This window comes from Chaetura pelagica, unplaced genomic scaffold, assembly GCF_000747805.2.
Source record: "Chaetura pelagica isolate M959 unplaced genomic scaffold, ChaPel_1.0 scaffold114, whole genome shotgun sequence".
NCBI classification, from domain to species: Eukaryota; Metazoa; Chordata; class Aves; order Apodiformes; family Apodidae; genus Chaetura; species Chaetura pelagica.
The window spans coordinates 1,037,333-1,053,970 of record NW_009952968.1 but is presented as its reverse complement, the minus strand read 5'-3'; the positions used below and the strand labels follow the sequence as shown (position 1 = coordinate 1,053,970).

The window sequence follows — 16,638 nt, the reverse complement described above, 5'->3', positions numbered from 1 at the left end:
CTCCCGGGGAGCAGCGGCGGGGGGTGTGTGGCACACGGAGCGGGCACGGCACAGCCTGCAGCGTCTTCATCCGGACATCTTGCCTTTCCATATAGAGCTGTCTCTGTTGCATGTCGTGCTGCGGGTGCTGCTGTGTTACTGGGGAGCTGCTTCGCGCTCCAGGGCACGTAGTTCTTGTTCTGATTTCACTGTCGGGTGCCGTTAGAGAATGAACAGATGTCTGAATTGCATCGGTGCTTGCAGTGGGGCTGTTAGTTTTTATCCCCTGATATAACGTGATGGTAACACCTTCTTTTACACTTTTGTGATCTTTTTTTTGTGTGTGTGATGATACTGCAGCTGATATCCTGTTATATTGTATGTAGATAATTTGATGGGTTTGAAAGTGTATCATGCGATTTGTTAACGTCTTATAAACTCTCTGTCCTGCCAAAATCTTGCAGTTAATAAATTGGCTCAACAGTAAAAAACCAAACCAAAACATACATAATCTTCCAGATTCTTTCCAGATCATTTTTGACTGGCAGAAAGAGTTTGAATTATTTTTTTTTCCTCTCAATGAAGTAGCAAGATCTCTCTGTCTCCCTTTTCATCTCTGAGTTCTTTAAATACATCTTTGTAGCTATGTACTTACTGACCTATCATGCTCAGTTATGTGACATGCAGTTTTTTTCTTTCAAGAGAAAGAAACATTCACTGCATTCAGAAACTGTTTTGGCAGTGTTGGTGGCAGTGTGCCATGCCTCCTGTGGGCAGGCACTGCCAGGAGGAAGTGACCGCTGGCATTTTTTCTCTTGCAGGTTTGTAGAAAGCTTGTGCTAAGAAATAAAATAAAAGAAGAACAAAATGACATTAAGGAAAGGTATGTGTATATGCATGTGTCTAATTTAAAAAAATTAAAACCTCTTCTGCACTTTTTGGAGTTGCCCAGTCATTCTCTGGTTATATTGATCACCTTTTTTTCTTTTAAATTTTCAGTGAACATTTCCATCCTTATAGTGGCTGTTGTCATATTTTTGCTAGTTCTTCATCATAATTTCCTAGGCCTCAGTGACTTCTTGAAACGGGAATTGTCAGGTATGTTGGGTTGTTGTTTTTTTAAAATATAAGATTGGCAGGAAAACACATGCGTTCAGAAACCAGCTGAAATTGTGTATGTGTGATAATGATCAATAATTTACATCAAAAGATAGAATTTTTGTACTCCCTCTGAGTAGATCAGCTCTTGTTCTAATACCCAAGAAACATCAGCTTGGTGGGCTTGTCTCTTCTTGCTATCCTCTGACTTTTTTTGTCAGGAAGCCAAGTAAGATAGCAGTTAAGTGTTCCTTCTGGCTTTAGAGTCTTTAGGATACAATTTGGTTTACTTAGCAAAGCCATTTCATTTTTGGGAGTCCACTTTTAAGAACTACACATGGTCCCACAGAGCCTTTCCATGTCCCCACCAGCTGTCCCAGTTTGTCCCAGTTTGCTGCTCCTGTGTAGCAGTTGTACAGGTGCTTCCCAACAGCAGTTGAGCAGGAGCCTGTTAGGCTTTAACCAGGGTTCAGCTGGAGTCAAAGCTGTTGAGCTCTGTCGTCAGAAAGTGGCAAACAGAAGCCAGCTTTATAACAGCAAAACGTTGCCCACAAAGTGCCAAGCTCCTGCTTGCTTGTGTTCCTCAAATTGCCTAAAGTTATCCAATATGTAATAGTCCAGGTCATCTGAAAGGTGCCAGCCTTGTTATAAAAAGTGCAGCGAGTGGGCAGTTTGCCAGCTTTTACAGGTGATGGTGTCTGGGAGTACATTTCAATGCTGATCTCCCCTTTTCCTGGCTGCACACTGAGAGTAACTTTGATAATGTTGTGTGGTCTGTGGTGCCTGCAGTAAACCTGGGCTGGACTTAATGCCTTGATCTTTGGTGGGAAAAAATTCACAGCTGTGACTTCAGTGTAGAATTTCTGTTTTCTTAATTGGTTCCTACCCAAGACGAAAATAAAGTAGGAAAAAAAGCATGTGTGAGGGGAGAAGACTGGAAGGTGGTTAGGGCAAATGGGAGAGGGAAGTCAGTGAGATCATAGACATGGCAGAAGGAGCCACATTAAGTGCAGCCTGCTGTAATTTAAGCCTCATTTTAGTAGCTTGTTGTGCTGTATGGGAATATGTATGGTTAAATGTATGTAGTTTATTTGTGTGATGTTTTCCTGTTCATTAACAGTTTGGATTCTCAAGAGCAGGTGCTATATTTTATGTGATAGATACAGGCAAGCTGTGATCCATACCTCAGCTGAGACATCCAAGTGCTTGCATGGTAGAAATAATTTAAGGTGTTGGGAGTTTTAGCGTGGTAATAATGTCTGTGTTTAATTTACATAAAAGAAGGGTGTGATGCCATTTGTACTCTGCAGATTCAAACCCGTTAGGACTTCAGCCGATAGATTTCATACCTGCAGTTCCCCAGAGGCTGGCAGATGCAAGGAATGATAAGGAGATCTCTGTGGTCATTGCAGCATCAGATGAAAGGCTCGGGGGTGCTATTGCAGCCATGAACAGTATTTACCGTCACACCAGATCCAACGTGGTTTTCTACATTGTTACTTTGAATGATACTGTGGATCACTTGAGGTAATGATCTTTCATTAGATTCCCACAGTACTGTAAAACTGAAGTATGTCTGAAAAGGGGAAGACCTGACTTTCCCTGGAACTGCACTCATCTAAATTGTTTACAGTCCTGTCTGCTGCTGCTTGTTGCAGTTTTTTGGTTAAGGCTGCTGTGAGGAGTCCTGCAGTCATTCCTCCTGGTAATGTTTTGAGAGCCACCTTTTCTAGTGGGGTTATATCCAGCCAGTGGGATTGTAGTTTATTGGTGGAGGGTTGTAAAAGCTACTTCCTACATTTCAGCTAAGCCATTCAAATGCTGGGAATGAAGTGTCTCCATTTTTCTAGATTGTTCTTTGATCCTTTTATTTTTACCCACATCCATCCACACCAATTTTTAGTTTTTTGTTATTTTTTTTTTAAGGATCTGTACTAACAGGTCTATATTTCTAATAAAAAAAGAAGCAACCTCACAACAGAGTCTGATAGTGGGCACACACCTGCAGTCACACGGGACACCATCACCATCAGACATAGTTTACACTGTGTGTGAATGTTGGATAGGGAAGGGAGTGGCCAGATCAAGAGCTGTGTCACTGTCAATCAGATCTCTTCCTTTTTATTTGATTTTGTCTCATTTAACAAAATCTGTGCCTTTCTGTTTGCAGGCTGTGGCTGAGTAACACTGCTCTGAAAAACCTGAGATACCGAATTTTGGATTTTGATCCTCGAGTCTTAGAAGGGAAAGTACAAGTGGATCCTCAAAAGGCAGACACCTTAAAACCAGTGAGGATTATGATGATTACTTTATGCAGTTGTTAGTTATTTTGATACTGGCTTTTGGACGCATCTAGAGATCAAAACCAAATCTGTTAGTGTAGAATTCCTAAATTTCAGTAAGAGTAAGTTTCCAGATAGTGGGAGATGGATTTGAATATCTATACATGCATGCCTAGTACCATTTTTTGCTGCTAGCTACAGCAGCTTGCATGTGAAGCATGCCAACAGGAAACCAGGATTTGGTGGAACCTTTTTATTTCAATAACTTCTATGATGTTTCTGCCTATTTTACTTCCTTGATAGAAGTTATCTTGGACATTAGTGCCAGGAGTATTCAATTTCACATTTACTTGGACAATTTTTAATTAAATTCTTCTCTTGCTTTCTTGTTTTCACAGTTAACCTTTGCAAGATTCTACTTGCCCAGCTTGGTCCCTCATGCAGAGAAGGCCATCTATGTGGATGATGATGTAATAGTGCAAGGTATGGGACCTTAGCCTTATGCTGAGCTCAGCATGCCATCTCTCACAGTCACCAAACACCTCTACTTCAAGGAAAGATGTAAAAAATTTTTAATTTGAATGAGTTGGATTAAAGTGAGTAGTCTTATCTGCTGTAGCAATGGAGTGAGCAAAAAGTCATTCAGCACTTAATCAGGATTGCTTTTGAGTCTTCTGTGCTTACTTCCATTTTTCAGATGATATTCTTGAACTTTACAACACTCCATTGAAACCTGGACATGCAGCTGCATTTTCAGATGATTGTGACTCAACCACTAATAAAGTTGCTGTCCGTGGAGCAGGCAATCAGGTTAGTTTTATCCTGATACAGTAGCAACAATGCCATAGATCCCGGGCTTTGGAAACAGGCACTTGGTTTTAATGTTTTTTGCGGGTTCACTTCCAAACACAGTGAATCTAAAGATGTCACTGTCCCTATCCAAATCTGTTTACTCTGATGTCTGTGTTACAGATGATGCCTGCAGTTTCTGTTTAGGTGCAGTAAAAGCACTTTGAATTTTTGCTGAGCTTTACAATGAGAGTGTTTCCCAGTGTGAAACATCAGGTCTAAGAACATCCAAGGGAGAATTTTTCATTTTTGAGTGTATAAAATGTAATTTTTCTGGAAGTACCACATTAACTATGTAGCATTAACAAGACCCAGCAGCATCCTTAAAAGATGTAGTTTATATAATAATATTTTTAAAATATTAGACCTTTTAAGCTTTTTCTCTCTGTATTTCCTTTGGCAACAGTGAAGTTGTGCTTCACTGTTGGGAGTTGTGCAAAATTTTTCCTTAAAAAGTAGTTTTAAGCTATTTTCTACTCTCTTTTTTTCTTTCCAGTATAATTACATTGGGTTTCTAGATTACAAAAAAGAAACCATCCGAAAGCTTGCCATGAAAGCCAACACCTGCTCTTTCAATCCAGGAGTTTTTGTTGCCAATTTGACAGAGTGGAAATTACAGAACATCACTAAGCAACTGGAGAAGTGGATGACACTCAACGTAGAGTAAGTTCAGGGGTTATGGTGATGTCATTTAACTGGTCAAGGAAGGGCTGTGTGTGAATCTGTGGATTCCTGTCATGCAGCTGCAAAAGAGATACAACTGATTTAGGGCATCCTTTCCCAACTTCTTTCAATCTTCTCTTCCAGAGAGGAACTTTACAGTAGGACTCTGGCTGGCAGCATCACAACACCTCCACTGCTGATTGTATTTTACAAGCAACATTCCAGTATTGACCCCATGTGGAATGTCCGGCACCTTGGTATGTATGAGAGTTATGCTGCTCCCCCGGTGTGTTTCTCCAGATCTGCAGCTGGACATTCAGTTCATGATGAAGCAAATGGATCTTTCCTTTTCCTATTTTATCACAGAATCGTAAAATCAGAGTGGTTTGGGTGGGAAGAGACCTTAAAAATCATCTATTTCCAAACCTCCTGCATGGGCAGGGACACCTCCCACTAGACCAGGTTGCTCAAAGTCCCATCCAGTAGGCCTTTCTTTAAGAAACACTGCTTTGCAGTACCATCCTGAGGCTTGTGGTCTGATTCTTCATGTTCTTTTTTGAACTGGTAGGGAGATAGTTCTTTAATTGTCTTACTTTCAAATTGCTTTTTGTTTTCCGTTTCCTTTTTCACATACATATTTATATCTGAGGTGATCCTAGGCATCTCCTTCGAGACTGTTGAGAGTAACAGATATTTTTATCTGTTCTGCCACTGCTGAAACCCCAGCGCTGGGAGAGCTTTCTTGGCTTTTGTTTCCAGTGAACAATACATAGGCTGCTGAATCCATTAAGGGGGTTTTAAAGACCTTAGAAATGAAGGCAGTACAGTAAAATAGATACTGGGACAGGTCAGTTGCACCTGATTGTTTTTCACTTTGCCCTGATTTCTCCCTCCTGTATTACTTCCTTTCTCCAAAAATGACAAAATTTCTTTTGAAGTTAAAATACTGTATGTTGTTGTTTCTGCTGCCTTTCTTTCAGGCACTAATGCTTCTTTTTTAATAAAAGGGTCTAGTGCTGGTAAAAGGTACTCTCCTCAGTTTGTGAAAGCTGCCAAGCTGCTCCATTGGAATGGACATTTCAAACCCTGGGGAAGAACAGCTTCATATGCTGAAGTCTGGGAGAAGTGGTACATCCCTGACCCCACCGGCAAGTTCAGCCTGATCCGTAGGCATTCAGAAGCCTATGAAGCAAAGTAGCGTCAATTTTAATAACTGATGGCATTTTCTCAGGAAACTTCTGGAGCCAAGCAGAACTTTTTTTAGTCAACTTGTATTACCTTCAGGAGCACTTGGGTGCAGTTCTGAAAGGTGCAGGTCCAAAGGAGATGCACTTCATTTGTGTGTGACATAAGATGCTGCTCCAGCAGCACTACAGAAAGGAGGATCTCCACGAACTGGCACTTCTGTTAGTTCATTTCTGTCTGTTGTACATTCCTCCGCTCTTTACCACAAGTCTTCTAGAGGATCATTTGGTCAGCTACAGAAAGCAACTGTTTCTAAGAACAAGATACAACTTAATCTGGTGCTTGCACCATGCAAAACCTGCACAGTGATGTACTGTAATTAAGAGCTGCTTAGGATTTTTCTGGTTTGTTTTGTTTTCTCATCTTGTGAAATAGTTTCATTCACAGTTCTTTCTTGCATGAAATCTCCTCCCAGACATTTCAGTGTAAGCCTTTCTTGCAGAATTCTGCAAAAGTAAATCTTGTTTTTGAAAGATGAATTTTTCAAGTATTATTTCACTATGCAAAGTGTTTTTAACTGCCAGTGAACACTACAACTTTTGTAAAATGGTGGAGAAAACTGTTCAAAATAAATGCTAATTTAACATATTGACTCAAAGCTCAGGTTAAACAGCAATCCGATTCCAGTCTTGATCTGATACATGGAGTGTATTGTTTCCTCTGTACTTAAATACAGTAGCAAGTGATTGAAACTGAAGTCACGTTGATCTCATCTTTGTAAAAGCAATCTCATTCTAAAATTGTGCACATTTGTTTTGGGCATCAGGCTATATGAATTACAGATTAATTTTGTTAAGTTCCTTATAGCTCTTTCAAGTGAGCAGGGCTCTGCTATAGAAGTTTGTCCACTGTTCCTTTCTCAGTCTGGCCCTTCAAACTCATCAAGCAAGACTCCTGTGCCATTTTGTAGCCAGATGCCCGTCACCTTTTATACAGGTATGCTTTTTTGGGTTTCAATGTTTTTTGTTTTGTTTTTTTATAGCTGTACTGTGAAGTTTGAGTACTGGCTATTATTCAGTAATCCTGCTTGTGAACAGTCCTCAGTAGATGTTTGGAGAAGAGGCTTTGTGTTAATGTAGTGACAGGCTCAGCACTGCATGGTCTGAGAAGCAGGGCAGCAGAGCTCAAGCGCCTGTTCATGTGTATGGATGTAGTTTTATACTCTTTAGAAGGATTTCCAACTGTTTGACTCATGGAAATCACTGCCTATGGTTCTGTTTCTGTCATGGATGCTGATAGGTTTGTTACCTATCATTTATTTTCCTGGGTTTTCATGAACAGGAACCATTCTTTGTCCTTGAAGTGGTTGGGAGTAATGAACTGAGTTCAGTTACCAAACTTTGAAACATTGTACTCGGGTAACTGACACCAGCTTAATTCTGATGACCAGGATGTTTTAGCAGGCTTAACTAAACTGCATGTGACTGTCTGCACTTGGTATTTTTTTAACCTGCCCAGGAGGACTGTACCTCAGTTTTAATTTCCCTAAGCATATTTTTAACCTGCCCAGGAGGACTGTACCTCAGTATATGCTTAGGGAAATTAAAACTATCTATTAAAGAAGACAGATATCAGAGCTGTAAGTTAGCAAGGAAGCAGGTGCATAGGAGGAAGCTGTTTGGTGTCAGGTGTTTATTCTAAATTTTTTTAACAGCTGCAGGGCCTCTTGGTAATTACCTTGTTAGCCCAGATGTGCTATAAGCTGAATGCAGTAACAGGGCAGCATTTTGCTTTTGTTACCAGTTGTTGCCACGTATAGTCAGTGTCACCAGGAAATGACTTTTGTTCAAGGAACAAAAGTAGGAACAAGAAGCTTGATCCCCAGCGAAGACAAATTCTCTGTTACCTCAGCGAAGCTTCTGAACATACAAAGCAGTGCTTGTTCTTGGATAAAAGTCTAGCTGAAATCAGTAGCATTTTTTTAACCAACCTTTATATGTGAAAGTTCTACAAGTTCTGCAAAAGTATACTGAAAGCTTAAGTCATGCTCTAGTCTCTGTGATCCTTTGGGAGGAAGTTCTGGAGGATGCAAACTTCCATTGAAATTTAATTACTCTAACACAACTAGAATTAAACATTTACCATTGTTTTTGAAGTAAAGGGTTTATCCTTTTGAAACACCTTTTGAAACAAGGCAAAGTGAGATTAACCCAGTACTTAGGATTTTTTTTAAATAGGCTTTTTTAATGCCTTAAAGCTGAATACTGTTGGTTTCCTAGACTTGTATAAAATCTGGAACAATCAAGGGAGATACACTATTTATGTACATCATTTGACACAGCAATAACTGAATCTCTGCAGCAGCTCTGGTGTGCAGCATTCCTCCAACTTCTGGCACCACACAAGTCTTTGTAACTGTTGTGAAAGTCCATAGTGAGTCTCCAGTGTCTTCACACACAATTCATTACACATAGTCTATATTAAAATCATAGGCATCATCTTCATCTGCTGTCTTATCCAAGCTGGGTGGTAGTGAATTGGAATGTTCACCTTCTGAGGTAAGAAAATCATGTGTTAGTGAAACCAATGCAAGTGCTGAAGTGCTATAGACTATCCTTCCAGCCAGGGATTTTGATACATACCTGCTGGCTGCTCTTCTGGATTTCCAGAGCTTGTTTGTCGTTTTCCAAATTTTGCTTTCCTGGTGACCTGAGCTTTGCTTTCCTACAAGTCAGAGAAGGCAGAAGTGTTTATTCATACATATCCTATGCATATGACACCTAACAGAGACTGATGATAGTGTGGATGTCCCCTTGCATAGTTGGTCAGGAACACACTGCCTTGGAGCTGACTTAGAACGTTGTTGTTTCCTTAATGAAGCAAAAAGCCCAACCCTTATCTCGAGGAGAAAGTATTTTGATTACTCTTGATGGCTCTACAGTGCCTACACATTCTGTTTACAGCAGGATACTGACTGCATATTGCTGTCAGCATCTAAAGATAGAAGCAGCCTAATTAAACCTATTTTACCTCTTCGATGTTCTTTTCTTCTTCCATATCATCTGGCTCGTCATCACTTTCTGTGAAATCCTCTTCATCATCTTCTTCCCCCTCCATACTTGTTTCCATGTTATCCCACTCTGATGCATCCTCTATCACTTTATTTTCGTCTATTATCCCATTTGTCATACCAGCTGACTGGAAAATGACACTGCTTGCTGGACTGGGGAATTTTAAAGCTGCAAAAATACAGGAAATGTCTGTTAAGACAACACCAGATGTAATACCTACACCTGAGAGGACAGCCATTTTAGGTCACAGCTAAAGGACTAGAGTCCTGTCCCTCCCTTCCATAGTAACTCCCACCTAAGCAGATAGAACAAAGGATAATTCTCTGATAACCACTTCCCTTGATTCATCTACAGAAGACTGATAGCTGAAAGACTTAGATTTTAGTACAGATTGTACTGAGTAAAATGTATTGTGTTGGTCTAATTAGACAATGTTTATGTGCTCTTCAACATTCTTTCCCCTATTTCCTGTTCAGGAGGGTTAGGTCAGATGAGCAGAAACTAGTGCAGGGATAATTTAACACTGCACACTGTTCTCTTGTATCAGAATCCATTTCTTTCTTAAAAGGTTCATATTCACTGCATCTTGGCAAAGATATCATATAAACCCCAGGAGGACTTTTATTCAAAGTCTCCAATTAAAAATACTAGTGCCACTCTTAACAGTCGCAGTGCGTTGCAGTAACAGACCTACCTTGAACAGTGTTTTTGTTTTCTTCTTCTATGTTCTTTAAATTAACGCATTCCTGCATTTCAGCTATTTTGTCTTCTGTAAGATATGGTGGCAGTTTCTGAGATCCTGGAGGTTGTGAGTGGTAGCTTACTTTAGCTCTGGGAAAATAATATACTGGCATTAAAATCCAAGCAAAGGTAAGGCAGTTAAATCACTGTATTTAAAAATAAAACCCAGAGCACATACCCTTCAAACGCAACCTAACTACTCATTTATTATAATCTGTTAAACAGCAGTTAAATAGCTATTTCAATTTGACTCTGAAGTTGTCAGTTAACAGTATTAAGTGGATAACCTACTCCTGAGAGAAAAAAGAAACAGCACACTGTGTCACACATCATCTGCCTGTAAAATCATAAACTGTAAAACCAGCTGAGTTACACCCTCAGAATATAGCAACCACTATAAATTTCCACAGAAAATTTGCCTTATCCTTTCCTGTTGGTAGAAGGGACAAAAGGGACTCAGCATTTGAGAGGAAGGCAAATCCCCCTAATAGATTTATAGCAGAAGTCAACAAACTGGCTAGGGAATAATGTGCTTTTATTCTTTCCATGGATCCTTCACTTCAGAAAATTATCCATGGATGCCACTCTCTAAATCCATTAGCCAATTGAGCTCACTTTATCAAAGTAAAATGTGAGTGTGGGGGCAGGGAGAGATCAGTCTCTCTAAATATTTCTCAGGACTCAGAGCTTCTCCTGTGCTGGATTAAGAATGTGAAAAAGGTGAGCAGCATAAAGCAAAATTGATAGCATACGTACCCGGTCCAGTCACAAAGTAGTAATTTAGCTATATTCTCTACATCAGGAACACCTCCCTTTTTCAGCATACCCCTTTTCTGAGCAAGTAAACTTAAGAACTCCTCAGTGTTCCTGAAATCTGGGATACTATAGTGCATCATTACCTAGTGCAAAAGAAAATGGTACATTCAGAGACAGATACCCACTTCTCTCTTAGTTTTAGGAATAAACAAGCAAATAAATTGGGTTAGTGAGGATGAACATGTGAAGAGTTGTTCTTCTCTTGCATGTGGGAGTAAACATTACAAAGCAAAATGCCTCCTGCATCAACAAATTTCATCTGCTGCTCACCCATACTAGTGGGTGTATAGAGACAGCACACTGGTTTTACAAAAACAGTTATCACAGAACTGAATGGGAATCAGTCTTAGGATAATCTGCTTGAAACTAGAGTGAAATCAGAGTTGGATCTGAGGTCTTCACTGTAGTAATAGGAAGCAATAAGAATCTCCTCATTTTTCACTCTGCAATACTGTGATGAGATCTTAAAAGCAGGGTTTTTTAAAAATCAGAAAAGTTACTGGGAAGACACACTCTGGACTTCCAGGATCCTGGCATGATGTTTCTCCCTTGCATATGTAAGGATGAAAGATCACATTCAGTGCTGGATACAATGGCCAAAGTTTGCCGCTCTGTACGGCATGGGGAAAGCCGTGCCAAAGTTACCAGAACTACTTGAAGTGAACGGAACTTTGGTTATTGGCCTAAGAAACCTACAGAGAAGTCAAATGCAGTGAGAGATGCAGGAAAAGATGGAGCTCACCTGCTGTTTACTGCAGTGATTCAGAATGGCATCTACTCCTTCGAGCACATCTGCTGACCCTGATTTTTCAGTGTCTATGATACTTCTCAAGGCCAGAGTCAAGGCACTATTGGAAGGAGCTGCAATTATGCTTGGACTGTCTAATATCTTTGTCTGTTTATCAAGGTGCACAATCTGCATGGACCTATTCAGAAAGAAATGCACTGTGAGTAGATGAGGCTAAATCAACTAGCAAAGCACTGGTAGTGGTGAGGGACAGAAGACACAAAGCTCAGTATTGGATTGAATGCACTTCATACAGAGTCAGTTTCAGTGTTTCATCATATGCTTTGTGTAGGAGTGGAATCTAAAATGCACCTCACATCAGTACCTTTTTATCCTGGCAAACTGAAATGTGTATTTAAAAATGCACGGGGTAGCATACTTTGCCCTTAGTGAATGGAAACTGTACACAAATAACAAACTCAATCAGAACACAACAACAAACATGAACAGCTTTTATCAAACTCTGCTTACTTGGTAACTCCCCTGGCCAGGCCAACATTGCAAGCACGAACTCCTTTAAGGCTGTTGATTATGCTGCTCTTTCCCACATTAGGGAAACCTGAAGAAAATCACAAAAATCCTTTTAAGTTAACTAAGAAATTAAACCTATGTAACACTGATTAAAATAGTTTCTTCCAGATGTCTTTGGTAGAGGACATCTTTAAGTGTGAGATCAGAGTTGGATCTGAAGTCTTCACTACAGAAGTAAGACAAAGTCTGTATCCTCATTTCTCACACTGTGAGTGCAACAGAGAGAACTGTTAACTGCAGTACTACAATAGTGACTCTTAAAATAGGACCAATGACTAGAAAGCCCATTAGCCAATCATGTACTATTTGTTTTACCAAATTTATAATACAGGTTACCAAAGATTCATGGGAGGATGAGGAAACTTGCCCTCTCTCCAAATGCTTACCTACTACCCCAACCTGAATGGGTTTGTTTTGAGTCTTGCCATACTCTTGAAGTAGTTTCAAAAGGCATTTGCTTCCAAATCGTTCAGTGGTTATTGCTAAATCAACATGTGCACGTCTCTTTGTGAACCTCTGCTGCTGTTGCTGCTACAGGATTCAAAGGCAAAAAAAAACATGGTCAGGAGCTATGCAGGAAGATATAATGTGTGTGCTTAATTTAGCTACTGTAGTGTTTCCAACTCCTGTCCTCTATTAGGTGATGCTACTGTGCACTTCTGAACAGAAGGAATTAAGTTTAGTAAGAAATTGGCTAATAGTTAAGTGGCTGTGAAAAAGATAGCCATCAACTGCTAAGAGAAAAAGGAATGTGAATTGCCTTAACAGGGCGTATGATTTCAGGCTGTGTTGCAGATTTGTTGTGCAACCATAAAATAACCATCTACATTCAGATGGCAGAATCCTTAAATCTGCAGATTTACTCAAGAGAATGACATTTTTTTGAAGGAGCTCAAAACCTACTCTCTGTTACAGTTTCTGCCCCATTTTGCAGAAGAGTCTATTTTGCTATGCTGTTATCAGGGTTAAAATATGTGAAACATTATGTATCAACACACATATGACTCCAACTACTGTCTTCAAGGAGTTGACACTATGACACAGGGAGTGAACCCCTTTGTACTCTTCATGAAAGGTGCTACCTTTACTGATGGCCACAAAGAGGATGAATGCTATAGTACAGCCTGTACCACTTTACTTATAACTGACATGTGACTGGTGCAATCATCCTGTGTAGAAGATTAAAAATTCCTTATCTTCCTCCCCTTGCGTCCTAGGCACAAGTTACAACATGTATTTCAACAGCAAGGATTCCTCAACTGTACCACAAAGCTTTGTCCAAGTGCAAAGGCTTATGCATCAATCACAGCAATATAATCAAACACGATAAAAAGGCATTTTCAAGAACAAGAGTTCTTGTTTTTCAACATGTTTCAACCTGTGTGATTGCAAACACATGGCTTAGTAATGAGCCAGCCTGCAGCACTCTTACCATGATCTTGTCCTTCATCAGTGTTGCTGACTTAAAAGCAACCGTTGGAAACTCCTTCTTCAAGTAATTCAACCACCTCTCCAAGTTCTCCTTTGGCACTAAATCTGGGAAAAAAAAGAGCACAGTTCTCTTACTCCTGTGAATCTTTAACTGTGTGAAGAAAATGTAATGTGTAATCAGGAACCAGGCTGTATTTTGCCCACTTGGTACGTATCTTAATAACAAATAATTATTGGCTGAAAACTCTAGTACAGCACTGGGTATGTTCCCCAAAGGCACCCAGTGTTGCAAGTTTTAGTCTTTAGGTTCTGCCCCAAGCAGAACATACCACAATTACATTTTTGGCCCGTGTATCAGGTTTTTATTGCTGGGGTCTTGCTAAGAGACTTTGTATGGTACAGAGTGATGTTCTGTGGAGGATTATCCCATCACCCCTGCAAAGGGTACTCTAATACAAAGTTCCCTTTGCTGTTGCTCTTGGTATTTCTTTGTCTTTTCTTTGCTGCTGCTAACCAAGTAATTTCCAACCTTCTTAGCTGGTTTTGCCTGTTTTTGTGTGCATTCTTTAACACAGCAACAGAAGAGAGTAAACAGTTCCTAAAGCCCAATTTCAAATACAACTGTTCCACTGATTTTCTGATCTTTAACTCACCAGTGCCTCAGGGGGAACCAGCACTGTGACCCCTCCCTACTCACCTACATTCATAAAAATGCTAAAAAGTGTAACATCTTTAACTTCAATCAAACTTGGCTCACACTGGTCAGTGCCCTCTGAAGTTAGTGCAAAAGCAAGAGGCTACTGTGCATTTACCTCTGTGGTGTTTTCTTAGCAAATAACTAAAAGGAGGAAAGGTGACCCCTTCAGTAGGGCAGTGAGCTCAGAGTTGGATCTTATGTCTTCAATGGAATCTCAGATTCCTTTAAAATCTTCTTCATAGCTCACAGAACCAAGTAACACTTCAAGAGAACCTCTGCTTCTTACCAATTTTGTTGAGAACCAACAGCAGCTTTTTGTCTCCTCCAGAGCAAGTCACAGCTTGCTCCAGCTGAGGACACCGGCAGCCCATTGGATCTCTTGCATCTAAAACCTCTAGAAGCACATCTGAGGCCTCAATCACCTAGGTTAGAAAAAGAGGGAGAAAAGAAAGAAGACAATTTGACAGATGACACCTCTGGAATAGCTGTGGCTTACAAGAGTTAATGTTGAATTTCACAGAATGATTGGTGAGGTTTCATAAGACTGTTCTTGTTTGAGCTTCTTTCTCCTGAATGACAAACCAGAAAGCTGAAGCAATTTTCATCTTTCTCCTCCAAAGGCAAGAAATCCTTAGACACTAGCACCCCTCTGATCACTCAGTATGTACTGACACTGGCTCAAGAAGTCTGATGCCTCAAAGTGCTGCATGTCTCTGTAACTCAAACGAGACAAGACTGAAAGCCTCACAGTTTCAGTCATAAAAGCCCTTACTTCAAGTGTGGAAGTTTATCACAAGCAACCTTTATACTGTTTAGCTGCTGCAGAATAATGCAGAAAAGGAAAATAAAAAGTGGTGTTGTTGCTGACTCACATCAAATGATGCAGTTAAAGCAACTCACCTTGTTGAGTTCCCTGCAAAAGGATTTCTTTGAATTTTTATCCAGTGGTTTCTTTGTCTTTGCTTTAGATTTGCCAGAGGATTCCTGAAGGCAAAAAAGAAAAAAAAAAGAAAGGGAATTATTTAACTGAGAATTAGTCAACTGTAATTGTTTGCACATAGAGCACCAAAATTTAACACATAACAAACTGAAGATGTAGTTTCAGGATGACTTTTATTGCTTCTATAAGATTCAAAGAATCAAAATCATAGCCGATGCTCACCTTTCCTTCTGCCTTTTCCTTGATTTTCTTTTTAGCTTCAAGCTTCCTTCTCTTTTCTTGTTCTTTCTGTCTGTTGAGCTTCTGCTTTTGTTTTAGTTCTTCAAGCTGATTGCAAACAAAAACCCAAGCCAGATATAAGACATCTTCAGGTGGTCAAGACTGTCTTTTCTCCTCATTTAGTTATTTCTGACCAAAGTTCCCGTGATACCTCACAAGTCATGTCTGTCCAAGTGACACTGGGAACTTTTTTCCCATCCTACCCTGAAAAGAATATTGTTCCCTTCAATTGTCTCAAAACCAGAGGCAATAAATCCTCTGCTAGACCCTAAATAACAGCTGTGCAGCAACACAACAGGATACTAAGGGTGCTGCCCTCATGTCACATTACTCCACGCTGCAGACAGCAAATCCTTACTTTCTGTAGAATTAAATAATGACAAGACGCAAGTTTTAACATTCTAATAAGACATCTCTGTGTCTGAACATCAGAGGCAATTCTGACCACATTAGAAATGACACTGGAGTCACAGTGATGAAATGAAGGTTAAAAACAAAAGAGCAAACTGTTACACACTGTAAAATGCTGAAAATACGACCAGTTCTCATCTACCATGATTGCACCTCTGGGTGTGCACACACATGCTTCCTGGAAAACAGGAGTGGTCTCAGTTCTTCAACTCAAACTGTATCTTACCCTCTGCTTTCTTTGCTCTGCTTCTCGTAGGAGCTCTTCCTTAAATGGTGCAGCACTGGGAACACCAGGATCTTTCTTGGGCTTTCTGTGTCCACGTTTTTTGGCCTCCTTCCTTACTTTTCGGTGATGTTCCCTGATCTGAAGACAGGTATAAGAACATTCTCTCAGTCTAAGGCAAAAAGAGAGGGATGCATCCCTTGTATTCCCAGGGCACAAAATGGTCCATTTCTGACTTCAGAACGAAGCGTTTTGATTGCACAATATCTCATCTTAAAGCCACACTTGAACGTTCCAGCCCAAAATCATGCAAAATGTAACGATGTAAAAAACCTACAATCTCTTCTGCATGATCCTTCGGCCAAGGGCATCTGGGAAGCAAATTCCTCCCTGTAGCTCAGACCCCTGAACACTCAGTGTAACATCCTTACTGCGCACACGTGTAAGCACAACGCGTTTCTGTGCATTTTTAAATGCTTTCAGCGTTAACTTCAGCTAAAGCGTCGGCTCAGCGAGCTCGCAGGGACTCACCTTCTTCTGGATCTTGTACCGCTTGTGGCAGGTCAGCCTCTTGCTGGCTTTCCTCAGCTCTGCAAGGCCCCGCGCCCGTCAGCGCCGCCTCCCACAGGCCCGCCCGCCCGGGAAGCCACCCCCG

At 40.4% G+C, this 16,638-nt stretch overlaps 2 protein-coding genes across 2 annotated transcripts in view; one reads left to right on the top strand and one right to left on the bottom strand.

The window, feature by feature from the left end:
- Positions 1-846: 846 nt before the first annotated feature.
- Positions 847-6,096, top strand: GLT8D1 (glycosyltransferase 8 domain containing 1). The gene is made up of 9 exons (XM_009995813.1): positions 847-862; positions 979-1,077; positions 2,388-2,604; positions 3,248-3,365; positions 3,758-3,842; positions 4,057-4,169; positions 4,705-4,871; positions 5,016-5,128; positions 5,879-6,096. Exons 1-9 carry the CDS (start codon positions 847-849, stop codon positions 6,067-6,069), a joined length of 1,119 nt encoding a protein of 372 aa, XP_009994115.1. The 3' UTR covers positions 6,070-6,096.
- A 2,424-nt stretch (positions 6,097-8,520) lies between these two features.
- Positions 8,521-16,638, bottom strand: part of GNL3 (guanine nucleotide binding protein-like 3 (nucleolar)) — a 10,356-nt gene continuing 2,238 nt past the window's right edge. Inside the window, exons 2-15 of the mRNA XM_009995842.1 lie at positions 16,515-16,573; positions 15,987-16,124; positions 15,293-15,397; positions 15,031-15,114; positions 14,417-14,552; positions 13,435-13,538; positions 12,389-12,533; positions 11,943-12,030; positions 11,427-11,610; positions 10,625-10,767; positions 9,822-9,958; positions 9,087-9,295; positions 8,699-8,780; positions 8,521-8,609 (exon numbers count right to left, since the gene is read on the bottom strand). Of these exons, the coding sequence (XP_009994144.1) occupies positions 8,521-8,609; positions 8,699-8,780; positions 9,087-9,295; positions 9,822-9,958; positions 10,625-10,767; positions 11,427-11,610; positions 11,943-12,030; positions 12,389-12,533; positions 13,435-13,538; positions 14,417-14,552; positions 15,031-15,114; positions 15,293-15,397; positions 15,987-16,124; positions 16,515-16,573 (1,703 nt within the window). The remainder of the gene's footprint in view (positions 8,610-8,698; positions 8,781-9,086; positions 9,296-9,821; positions 9,959-10,624; positions 10,768-11,426; positions 11,611-11,942; positions 12,031-12,388; positions 12,534-13,434; positions 13,539-14,416; positions 14,553-15,030; positions 15,115-15,292; positions 15,398-15,986; positions 16,125-16,514; positions 16,574-16,638) is intronic.